Source organism: Amphibalanus amphitrite, unplaced genomic scaffold (genome assembly GCF_019059575.1).
Source record: "Amphibalanus amphitrite isolate SeventyFive unplaced genomic scaffold, NRLGWU_Aamphi_draft 000886F_arrow, whole genome shotgun sequence".
Classification (NCBI taxonomy): Eukaryota; Metazoa; Arthropoda; class Thecostraca; order Balanomorpha; family Balanidae; genus Amphibalanus; species Amphibalanus amphitrite.
Genome location: NW_024882380.1, coordinates 124,724 through 136,170, shown reverse-complemented (window position 1 = coordinate 136,170; position 11,447 = coordinate 124,724). Strand labels below are relative to the sequence as shown.

Here is an 11,447-nt window from a genome sequence, read left to right as displayed (position 1 = left end):
ATTTGTGCGATTTGTGCTGTGGTAGGTAGCGGCATGTGTAAGCGTATACCTTGCGACGTATATTCATTCATTTTGTGGCCGGCTTGTGAGTTTTACTTGTAATATCCCATGTTTCATTTTAATTGCATGACAATGATGAAGGTTACAGCTAAATTATTAACCTCATTCGCAGCTGGCAGATACTTGTCTAGCTTGATAAAATTAATGTGTTAATCAAGGTGTCTGCTTCCTTGATATCCCTATGATCGATCCTTATTACGATAGGTACACATGCAGCTTTTAGTCCAGACCAAGGCCCTATATACTGTCCAGACCAATAGGTACTCCATGGCGTTTTTGATAACTTTGTACCCCATTATCATCATGGATTTGGACTTGGCACAAATGCAAGTCATTCTAAGTTATTAAGCTCACAAAATACAACATTTTACATGTATGTTTATTTCATGTACGTTGTCTACAGGACCACGTAAGCACATAATTTGTTGAGCATAACACAGCAATGTACCAGTACAAGTATCAGTCCTGGTAGTTGTTCATCACGGCTGGTGGATGTTATGCAGGATATTTGGCTCTTCGATCCTCATTTTGCTGTGCATTGTACTTGTAGTTTTTGCCCTGACTTGGGTTGGGCCCCTGGGCTGGGATGCAGTTATTGCAGAAGCTGTGTTTCCACTGGGTACCTGTAACACAAGGGAGTATGGACAGTTCATTGTCAAATTTCACACCCTTTTATTTGTGTGGGACGCGTAGTCATTGGAGTACAAAAATTGTCATTTTCCAGTGGAGTACAAAATTCCTGGCGCATCTGATACCAGAAAACGGCAACTTTTCCAACACTGTAGCCCAGGGCGCATTTCGGTCTAGGGGTAGGTGATAGGTCCATGCCTTTAGATTCAGCCATCCTGGTTCAATTCCCGAAAAATGCACATCACACGTGGGACGTGGCAATGCCGCTATACCTACCTTGCTGCTCAGAACAGGGCGAGTTCTGGTAGACTGGTTCCAGTTAGCATCTGCACTTGATCCACTGGATATGGTGCTTAACCCAAAACTAACCAACCAACCACCCTAGGCTAAAAACTGAACAAAAACCATCATATATTTACTTAGTCACAAACTATGCGTCGATATCAACCTAGAAAATTGGGTATTAGTACCTATATATTAGGTCCGAGTGGACAATTGTGATGCTGTTGATACAAATATGTAACAGCAAAAAATTCAGGTTTTAGGTTAGGTTAGGTTGAAGGTTTGTAGGTTTTAGGTTTTAGGTTGGTAGGTTTGTAGGTTTTAGGTTGTAGGTTTGTAGGTTGTAGGTTGTAGGTTGTAGGGAAATAGGTAAGGTTAGGTGAGGTTTGATTATGTTTTTCTTTTATTTCCAAGAAATATAAGTATCATTTTTGGATTCAGGATGTCAAATAATGTAAGAATATGAAAACTTTATCTTTTAACAGTCACTCGGACTTCATGTTTTACCGAAAATTGTTGAAGATCAAGTTGAAGTCATGCCCCCCCCCCCCCCTATCACTATAGGTTGTCAGTTGTCACACGTTTAGGGCCTTGGTCCAAGGCTATATAAACCAGGTAGAACGCTCCCGAAGAAAAAGTGGTGACAAGCAATATTTAGTTGCCGCGACCCTCACTTGTTCAAGACTATATCCGCAAGCAGCATTTACAAGCTAGCGGAAATCGACCAATCGGCGTTCGGCAATACTCGACGCTGATTGGCCCGATGCTCGTGACGAAATTGCGGGGGACTGCAGCTATTCCCCTATGGCGTTTCATTGACTTATGACTTTTGAAGGGGATTTGTATAAGTTTTTGTTGGGTTTGAGGCCATTTTTGAGCTTGGATATTCTTTCCGTGACCTTTGACTATATAATAACGACATTTAATCATGACATTTCTATATACTACCGGTGTACATCGGCCAAAAAGACCGTAAGTACATGGGATAGACGGACAACTGCTGATGGGGCCACACATGCCGGAGTGTGGTCATCGGAGGCCCATGAGGGCTCGATATGGGCCCTTTATGGGCCGGTATAGGCCCAATGGGTCCAGTGCAGGCCTACCAGGGGCCGGTGGCATATAATGTAAGGCTGTCTAGGGACGTTGAGGGCTCGTGGGGGCCATATAGGACCATTAGGGACCACATCCCAGCCAACAATAATATGCGGGGCCCACGCTGGCAAACCTCGGGCAAGCCCACAGAAACACCTTGGGCTAGCCCAACCTCTAAGTACGTTTCTGCTCGGCGTATGACACAAAAACGCCAACCAAAAACGTACTTCAGCCACCACGGGGCCCTAGCTGGCATGCCCGCATTCAGCCCACGTTCTGACGCACTGTGTGGGCTATGCCCGCGTTGCGCCATGCCACTTCAAGCCACCGCAAGTGTGGCCCCACGCGGGCTCTCGCGTCTCAATTGCGCGGGCTGCCCGCATTGCGCCCGCCATCCACCGACGTGTGCGGGCTAAGGTGGGTTATGCCCGCGCTGCACCTTGCTCTTTTGAGCCACCGCAGGTGTGGCCCCATGCGGGCACCGGCAGCCGGGTAACGCGGGCTGCCCATGCTCAGCCCTAGTAGCGTCAACCTTCGTACCGCATTGAATAACTGTGGGCCCAATGTGGCAGAGCCCGCATTTTTGTGCGGGCATGCCCGGATGTTGCCCTTATTGCCTATAGGAATTCATAATGGCTCTCAACTGTGGCCCCATGCGGGCATGCCCACGTGGGCTAGCCCACCCTAAAACGTACCGGGCCCCATATGGGCTGCACGTCGCTAAGCCCAACCTGGCAGTGGCGGTTCCAGCCACCTCCCCCCCCCCCCACCCCCGATCAGTGGCGGTCGTTTGACCGCGAGCTTGCGCCTCGAATCATTTGCTCAAACAGTTCGTTCTGACATTGTAATGTATTGCTCAACACTTGACTATACGTATATACACCGCCGCGCTGGTATCCTCCATCTACCATTGCTCCATGGGGAGTTCAGCCTCTTCGGCTTCAGCCTCTTCGGCTTCAGCCTCTTCGGCTTCAGCCTGGCGGGTTTCGAAGTCAGGCTGCCGGACCTCCAGCGTCTCGAGGTTCTCCACCGGCTGCAGTGGAGGTCGGTCGGTCGGGGCCTGGCCTGCCACTGACGGGCCAGCTGCCTCCTTGGTTTTTGAGAGCCTTCGGAGACGTTTGCCGTTCCGATCCCGGCTGCCGGAGAGCCAGAGGCCCACGCACCTCCCGACGGCGTCTCGGTTGGCGCCACCGCAGCGTCTCAGTGTCTCTGCCAGAAAAGCCACCCAAACTGCGTCATTATTTTGTGTGAACAAGGGAGGGATATGGGAGGGTGTACAAAGCACACCGATACATCAGAAAAGAATATACTGCATTTAAGAGACACGTGAAAAAAGAAAAAAAGCGCTCCGATGAATGGCAAACGAAAAGCAAAACATCGATAGCAAAAGCAAACATGCACGCAAATACACGCACACACAAGCATCACTCACCGCAGATAACGTCGAAGAGGACGGTTTCCGCTATAGCCCTCTTCCCATTCTTCCCTTTCAGGGAAAGGTGCTCGGACAGATCGGCCGACACAGTGCCGCGCATTACAGAACGGACGTTCCGCTCCAGGTCCGATCGGGCCATGGTGCAACACGCGCTGAGTTGCTCCACCTGGAAATGAACGCCAAATGATTAAGAAGTAAAATAACGCATTGGCAAAAACCCGTGACCTGATTCACGATCGAGTTATACCCCTACCGTGCCCCTATAATTTTTTTACGCGATTCACGTGATGATAGCTTGCCAGGTGAATTCTAAAATTTTGTTTTATCCAGGGAATAAATCATGGGCCAATCTGAGAAAACTTTTTGAAGGTGGTAGTCTTCCTTTAAGGGCACGTTTACTCCGGAATCATGTTGCTATAAATATTGACTTTTCCCCAAAATGGAACACTACAGCACTACTAAAAAAGGTATAAAATACTTACCACCTCGTTAAAGAAGGCCCTCTGCGAGTGCAGCTGCTTGTCCAGCTCATCCAGCTCCGCAAGGGTTTGGAGTGGCGCCATCCTCCGGGGTCTTGTCTGGGAATTGGAGATCTCCGCCCGCAGCGCTTCGATGTTGGCTCCGTTCTGTTTGACGACGTTTAGTATGCCTTCGACCGTCTTCAATATCTTCCCCAGAATGACAGTTTGACGAGCATCTAAAAGGAAAGTCACGATAAACTGAGCAGCACAAACGACCAGACTGGAGTTTTGGTCTTATATGTTATCTATGATCTTATCGATAATAAAAGTAGGCAAACAAATATCATTAAAAAATTACTACCAGTACAATACATACAACTATTCATTGTTTTTGGTACATGCTTAAAATTATTGTTGCACTATTTCCGGGATCAGTTATGTCGCAGGTTCTTTTACAATGCATGCAGGTGTACGTACCTGACGGCTGTCTGGGAGCACTCGTTGGCGTACTCGCTGGAACGCTGGCGGTCTGGACACTTGGTGATGAATTCGCAGGCCTACTCAGGGAAGTGCCTTGCCCCCCAGAACCTGTGAATGAATAACGAAAATAATAACAGTTTATTGTAAATTCCATCAGTGATGCCAACAAAACTACATTCAATCTGGAGCCAGACGTGAGTTAAGGTCAGGCTTACATTAGATCCCAAATTAAAAATATTGAAAGCTTATAGCACGCGAACCTGACCAGCTATTCGATGACGCAGAAACACATTACGCACTAACAACAACCGAGGCAACCACACTGCTCTCTTTCTCCTGATTGCAAAAGTCAAGTAGTCTTTCGATGTTGAAATATATGCTTACCGTCTAAGCCAAAGGTTCGTGGAGCGGGTGGTGGACGAGAAAGTCCAGTTGGCTCCCTTCGAGCACGGGTTCCGGTTTCTTCATCTGAATCGTCATCAAAACGTGGATTCCTCCTGTAAAAGTCACATTGAACATGAATGTCAGTAAAATAGGGGAATCATTTTAACACTACCCACTGCCAGTACCCCCCCCCCCACACACACACACACACAGCTATACACAATCAAGTTTATCTGTTGTCTGCCTTATCACAGCTATAAAGCAAAATGCTCGAAGGTACGAAATGAATCCGCCCGAGGGCACGGCATAAGTATGCTCTTGATAACCAGGGAAAAACGCCACCTTCGTTCTTTAATATGCCATTTCAATTGCCATTCACTGGTGTCATTCCTGGATTTTACCTCCTTATACGGGTAGTTGCTTCGACAGCTTCAGCCTCGCTGGTGAGATCGCTCTCCTCTTCGGCCTTCTGCGCCTTCCTTCTTGCCAGAAGTAAATCATCTGCAAATTATTTGTGTATCGTTAATACAAAACTCAATGCGGTGAACTTGTGGAAAGCATTTGATAACTTTGCGTGGTTGGACAACGTAAATGTAAGACAACAAATGCACTTGCGTTAGACAGCCAAAAAATGATTTCATTAAAGCCGACCTGGTTGTGTCTCACACTTCGCTCGTATTCCAATATTCAACCATGTTGCGAGAAATCCCAAACCAGCATTTGGCGAGATGCAATCAAGTGTTCGGAAAGGGATATTTTCAACTTTGCCATGTGGAAAATTGCTTCTAACGATAATCACTAACCTGTAGCGAACAGTGAAGTTGCCGGGTGCCTGGTCCACTGCCCGGTCCCCGTTCTGACAGGCTCCGCGTGAGCCTTCAGGAGGCGGTCGACGGCCCCACTCGTCTTGCAAGGGGGCCAGAATACGAAGCCTCGCGGTTTTCGAGTCGCCTCATCTTCTTCACCTGACCACCATTTCTTACTAACGACGGCTACTTCGGGCGCGTCGGAAAACGCGACGACCCGAAACATGTTACACCTAAACGAAGGGATTGGAACATAACATTTTACAGTGTCACTCAATGGCACTGCAGGAACTCTTATAGGTCAGCGTGTTCCATCAAGGACATACACCATCAGATACTCACAGCACATACCATGATCACACACAGTGCTAAGTTGAGGCAGTATAATCAAAATGGTCATGGATGACTGGTACACACACATGATACGTGGCATCGAGACTACCGTTGGCTAGAACGCATTTCTGAACTACATTCATTGTGTCAATCGATACTGTTTCACAACACTGCGAGAGGGTGTGCACTTTGTAAATACCCAACTTTGATGAATCAAAAGGGTAAGTGTAGAATGGTTCGTGCGATCGGAAACGCTGTATGACGAGCACAGTATCGTCAGTAGTTTTCAGTATGTTTCGGATAAGTGCTACACAATTACCATTGACCAGAACACAGTTATCACCCACAGATGTCGACAGTGTCAGATTGCCTACAAGCTTATGGTACTGATTCTGGACACGAGCAGTGCCGTGTGGAACTGGACCATCCGCGTGTGCCTTTGTCAACCTGTGTGCTTTTTTCAGGACATGCCTACTGCCATACACATCCCTTTCAGCTATACGCTTCATTAGCTGGATGGCGGGGGAATTCGGGCGACGCACAGCTCGTTTGAGTTGGTACAAGTAGCTTTCATATGGAAAGCAAGAAACAGAATCCAAACCTCCATAAGTAACAGCGTCATCTGCTAAATGCACAAGGCCGTGTACATTGTAACCAACATATGCGTTCCCGAACAATATGCCGAAATTTTTCACAAATGTCACAAGAAGCTCTCCAGCATAACTAGCATGTTCCTTAGCCAACTTGTCCGATAACAATATAGTCATTGCACTAGAGTACAGCAAGAATAGGTCATACATTTCCCCGGGGACGGCTCCCCTGAGAACAATGATGCCTGTGTACAGCATAAACTGTCGGAGCTCTGTAGCTTTCCAAATTCGAAACTCATAGAGACTGCGAGGTTTACGGGCAAACTCGACAGGAATTTGCGAACGAAGGGCACACAGTCTATCAGATATAAGTTCTACAGTACGAGCTGGAAAGCGTGCTACTAAAGGGCCACATAGCCAAAGTCGTATCATAAGTTTCATCACACCTAAGCAGCACAGATGCATGTAGTCCAGAGGTATATTTCGGACCATGTCCAACGGCAATGCCAGAAGTGGAGAGGGCTCATGATGATGAGGCTCATTATTCATAGACTCAAATGATTGATGAGTTCTTCTGGCTGCATTCACTTCAGGGAATGTCAGGCGTCCAGAAACGTACAATCCTCTCGTCTCACATCGTTCACAAGAATAATAACCGGAGTGTCCTTTAATACACTTCAGAAATGCCCTTGCTGGTGCATCACACATTACACTGTCTAGTACAACTGTAAAAGTTTTTTGACCATATGCGAGTCCGTGTTCACATAGAGTCTTGCAGTCCAGGATAAAATCTTTCAAGTAGGCATGAAGAGGTGGTTTTTGTTTGCCACAGAACAGTGCTATTGTGAACACATCTTTGGAAACATTTTTTATCTTTCCTAAAATAGGCCACACCACCACTTGTGAGCTACGAAAAAGAGGTAAACCATCAATATTGACTTGAAGTTGAAGCGTGCTCACAGTTGGCAGATTCGGTAGCTTTTTCAACAGACCTCTTATCGTGTTTGATAGGCCAAAGAAATGATATTCTCCTCCACCCATGACAAGAGGCTTTTCAAGCTGATGCGTTGCCAGCAGGGTTGCCACATGTTTGGGTAAATTTAGAGCGGAGTGAGCACTTAGAATCAGTAGCAATGCAGTCAGGGCTGCATGTGATATACCATAATCAATCGCCCATGTAGCAATCTTGCGCCTCAGTCCAGGGCCACTAAGGTCACCATCAGAGTCTGCACACTCTTCATTGCCCTGACAGTCTTCAAAGACATCAGGTTCTGAATCACCATCAGAGATGGAACAGTCGCTCAAAACCAGGTCATTATCAAAGGCATCATCAACAATCTGATCCAATTCCTCATCTCCTCCAGCAAGCTCACACATCAACATGTCAGCTGGGACAGATTGAATTTCTGCTGTAGCCATGTTTGCTGCACCATTGGTGGCGACAGGTTGAAACTCCATCTTTCCATCTTCCTCGCCCTGCTCAGCCCGCATGTTTGTTGCATACTGACTTATACTCTGCTTATAATACCTGTACCGTGTGCTTCGGCTAGCTTGCTCCATCGGATCCGAGCTTGATTTATACACCTGCACAATAGAGGCAGGTGGATAATGAAATCATCTACGCACATTAGGCCCGTTCAAATTTTATAAAGTTTTTAGAAACCCAGCTCCCCTGTTTTCTGATTGCTATATGGACCAATAAATTACTTGCACGTGATTGCAGGACAGTAATAACAGCACTAACCATTTTAAATTGTTGCTGGATAATATAAATCTATATTATATAAGAGCGCCCTCATCTAAATTCAGATTTTTTTTGCAGTTGCAGGACCAATTTTTCAGAGGTGACCTCTCCCCTCTCCAGCCATAGCAGGCAAGGTATGTTTCAGTGCCCCCAAATTGGGCATTTTGGGAATAGATAACAACCAATGGATGGTCATTTTTTCACTGTCATTAATAATGACAATTTTTAATCTGCTGCTGCATATTTGCACAACAAATGCTTCTAAAAACACAAACAGGATGCAACAATCAACCAACTCAAAAAATAGATTGTGAGAGATTGTTACAGGCAACTTTCACCGGCTGACATTTGTTCTCTACAAAGTTGTTTGAAGCAGTGACATGAATAGACCTGTCATTCACTTAGCATTAGGGTGTGGCAAGACCCGGGGGCATCTTAGCATACCCGTAATGCAAGACGCCCCACTTGCAAGGGTCTAGGAGAATCTCTCTACCTCGCTATCAGTCGGGCGCACTGTGGTATATTCGTCCATTTATAGAAACGTTGCAATATTTGGAAATGATGACCCATATATAGAAACGCTTGTTCCAAATATGGAAACGCTACGTTTCTATATTTGGAAACGGTAGGTGCACGCTCACCTGTTTGACAATTAGCGCAAGCCCCTGCAAAAAAAGCTCAGTAAGTGGTTACCACCAATGGAAAGCCAGCATTCTGTTCTATAAATTCAACAATGGTTATGTTGATTCAATGTTGGTCCTGGAAATGCGACAAAGTTTTCTGTATAATTGGTGAAGAGGATGGACTGAAACAGTCTATATAATTGGAGAGAATGAAGAGAAAAAACTTCCATTAAGGTTCCCTTCAAATATGACGGCCAAAACTTGATTTTTGGCAGAATATTGGCTAATTTGGGCTAAATAGATGTTTTGTTTTGGCAAAATTGATGTGTCATTTTCACCTGAGTGCTTCCTTGATGCCACTAGATGGCATTCCACTATCTAGAAAGTTAAATACGCAAGGCAAGTGTTACGTCACTTTCGCTGTGGAGACCGCAATCAGCTGCTGGGCACAACCGCCTAAAAATTATATAGCAAAACCCATAGTCAAATATTTATATTTCGATTCGCCGCCAAACTGTTACAAACTTTATCTGCAAATTATATGTTCACTGTTAAACAAAATATTTTTTTCATATGAGCCCATAAAAACATTCTGATATATCCTAAAAGAAAAGTTATTTCATAAAGAAATTCGAATATTTGACGTCAGTTCGTCTCAATTCGTCAGCTGTTGCTGAGTTTGTAAGCTGATTAAAAATAAACAAACTTTTCAACTGGTAAGTTAGTAACAATTTTTGCTTTATAAAATGTGTAGAGGTATTTTATTATTATTTACATTTAATTTTATTGTTTTTCCATTAAAACATTTGTGACTATTATGTCACACCTATTTGAAACAACTGCGCCATAACCGTAAGCAAAATCTTTTGACGAGATAACATTTCTTACACAAAGTGGCTGAATAATTCTTTAGCTAATTGTGAAGGCAAAAATTAGGTTTATTGCAACTGGTAAGTTTCCAGACAAAGTTTGTAGCATCAAACTGGCAAATCGACGATGTGATTCAGCCCCATTGGCTTTAACACAGGGCCGTCAGCCAAGTGTGCCCAGCAGCTGACGACGATTGTATTTGACGTCACGACTTGCCTTGCGTATAACACATCTTGCTTTAAAATAAATCGTCCGGAATGATCAGCGCTTCTGAGCGTGTCCATTTATGGAACACAGTGTTTCTATATTTGGAAACGTTTGCAAATATAGCAACATTTTTATAAATGGAACGGAATTACCACAGCACACCGACTGATATTGCGTCAGCCGAAAATGATTATTTTGATGTTTTTTGATAGACAAAAGATCAGGCTATCAAACAAAAGCAAAAAATGGGTGCCGGGTGGAAACATGATCATTGTGCTGGTGGTGTGGAATCAAACCTTAACCGGGGTGCGCTAGACGACTCTCCCCTACCCTGACCCACCCTGAATCCCACCAGTGGATTGTGATCAAAATTGATCAAATCATCTTAAGCATTAGACATAGATGGAACCTTACCTTGTCTAAATACAACCAAGCTTCAACCCACGGTATATATAGCACTATCAAACCCAACCTTCCCTAACGAAGTTCGCGTGCTCCGCCCGCTACGCTGATCCTCAATGAAAAATGGCGGAAATGGCGGACCGGTAGTGGCTTGGGTAGTGGTGCATTGGTGGCGACGGCGTCTGTTCGCAAAATAATATTGTAAATGTAATAAAATAATTAAATAATAATGAATTGATTGAAACTGACTATATAAATTCATGATGAAGATTTTTGATGTCAATTTTCAATATTTTTTTATAAATTTTATACAAAAATGAAAAACAAATATTTCAGCTATGAATAAAAACAATTCACTAAAATAAAAACAACGCACTGCTCGGTGACATAATATCATTTTAAGGGAGAATTCAGCTAATTATTCTTGAAACCAACATTTCACATCTTATTTTTTTAATTCCACCACTATACCCGCGCGGGATGCTTTGTCCGGCTTGTCCGACGAACCCGCAGTCAGCCCACACAACGCCCGTGACGGAACTTTCATCGGGCAGCCCGCGCATTGCCCGTAAAAAAACTGCATGGGCTGAGCCCACCCTCTGCCCACGTTCGTCATGCCCATACGGGGCCCTCGTGGGCACAGCCCGCAGTCAGTCCATGTTCGCCATGCCCACACAAAGCCCTTGCTATGTCTGACGAAAAAAACTCCTAACTGGGGCTAAGTTGGGCTGCGCCCGACTCCTGCCCACTTTGCCCGCACTGTGCCCACGAAAAATGTTGGCTGGGATAAGTCAATCAGGGGCCCATTTAGGCTAATAAAGGCGCTTCAGGGACTTGAAGAGGCCATTCAAGAGCCGTGGTGGGCCCATGAAGGGACGGCATTGGTCCATCAGGTTCAGTCAGGGGATGTTTTACGGGTTTCTCAGTGGTCCATTTGGGCATATCAGTGACCAATTTAGACCCAGCAGGGGGCTTTGTAGACCTATCAGGGGCTGGTGATGGTTTATCAGGGGCCAGCGTTAGTCCATCGGGGCACGGCATATGC

The 11,447-nt window shown here is 45.3% G+C and overlaps 1 protein-coding gene and 1 long non-coding RNA gene across 9 annotated transcripts; both read right to left on the bottom strand.

Annotated features, from left to right (window-relative positions):
* Window positions 1-425: 425 nt before the first annotated feature.
* Window positions 426-1,567, bottom strand: LOC122367650. 2 transcript variants are annotated; one of them, XR_006254098.1, is made up of 3 exons: window positions 1,554-1,567; window positions 967-1,138; window positions 426-683 (listed from the first exon to the last, which is right to left on the bottom strand). It is a non-coding gene; the product is annotated as an uncharacterized LOC122367650 (long non-coding RNA). The 2 variants fall into 2 exon arrangements; XR_006254097.1 differs by lacking the exon at window positions 1,554-1,567 and adding an exon at window positions 1,480-1,549.
* A 1,334-nt stretch (window positions 1,568-2,901) lies between these two features.
* LOC122367648 lies at window positions 2,902-10,586 on the bottom strand. Of its 7 annotated transcripts, none has more exons than XR_006254094.1 (8): window positions 10,415-10,506; window positions 5,631-8,140; window positions 5,229-5,328; window positions 4,828-4,940; window positions 4,441-4,551; window positions 3,985-4,199; window positions 3,500-3,668; window positions 2,902-3,276 (listed from the first exon to the last, which is right to left on the bottom strand). XR_006254094.1 is itself a non-coding variant. In XM_043340961.1 (8 exons), the coding sequence occupies exons 2-8, from the start codon at window positions 5,857-5,859 to the stop codon at window positions 2,972-2,974; spliced, it is 1,242 nt and encodes a 413-aa protein (XP_043196896.1). In that variant the 5' UTR covers window positions 5,860-8,140; window positions 10,415-10,586; the 3' UTR covers window positions 2,902-2,971. The 7 variants fall into 7 exon arrangements, 4 of the variants coding, with proteins under 4 accessions (XP_043196896.1, XP_043196895.1, XP_043196894.1 ...); XM_043340961.1 differs by having other exon boundaries at window positions 10,415-10,586; XR_006254096.1 differs by having other exon boundaries at window positions 2,910-3,297.
* Between the last annotated feature and the right edge of the window lie 861 nt (window positions 10,587-11,447).

What these genes read in the sequence shown, in the direction of transcription:
- LOC122367648 (XM_043340959.1), bottom strand. Translation starts at nt 5,859, where the DNA reads ATGTTTCGGGTCGTCGCGTTTTCCGACGCGCCCGAAGTAGCCGTCGTT. An exon ending in GCAACTACCCGTATAAGGAG is followed by an intron (nt 4,941 to 5,228) that starts GTAAAATCCAGG and finishes TGACTTTTACAG; the next exon opens with GAGGAATCCACGTTTTGATG. An exon ending in CCTCTTCGACGTTATCTGCG is followed by an intron (nt 3,298 to 3,499) that starts GTGAGTGATGCT and finishes ATAATGACGCAG; the next exon opens with TTTGGGTGGCTTTTCTGGCA.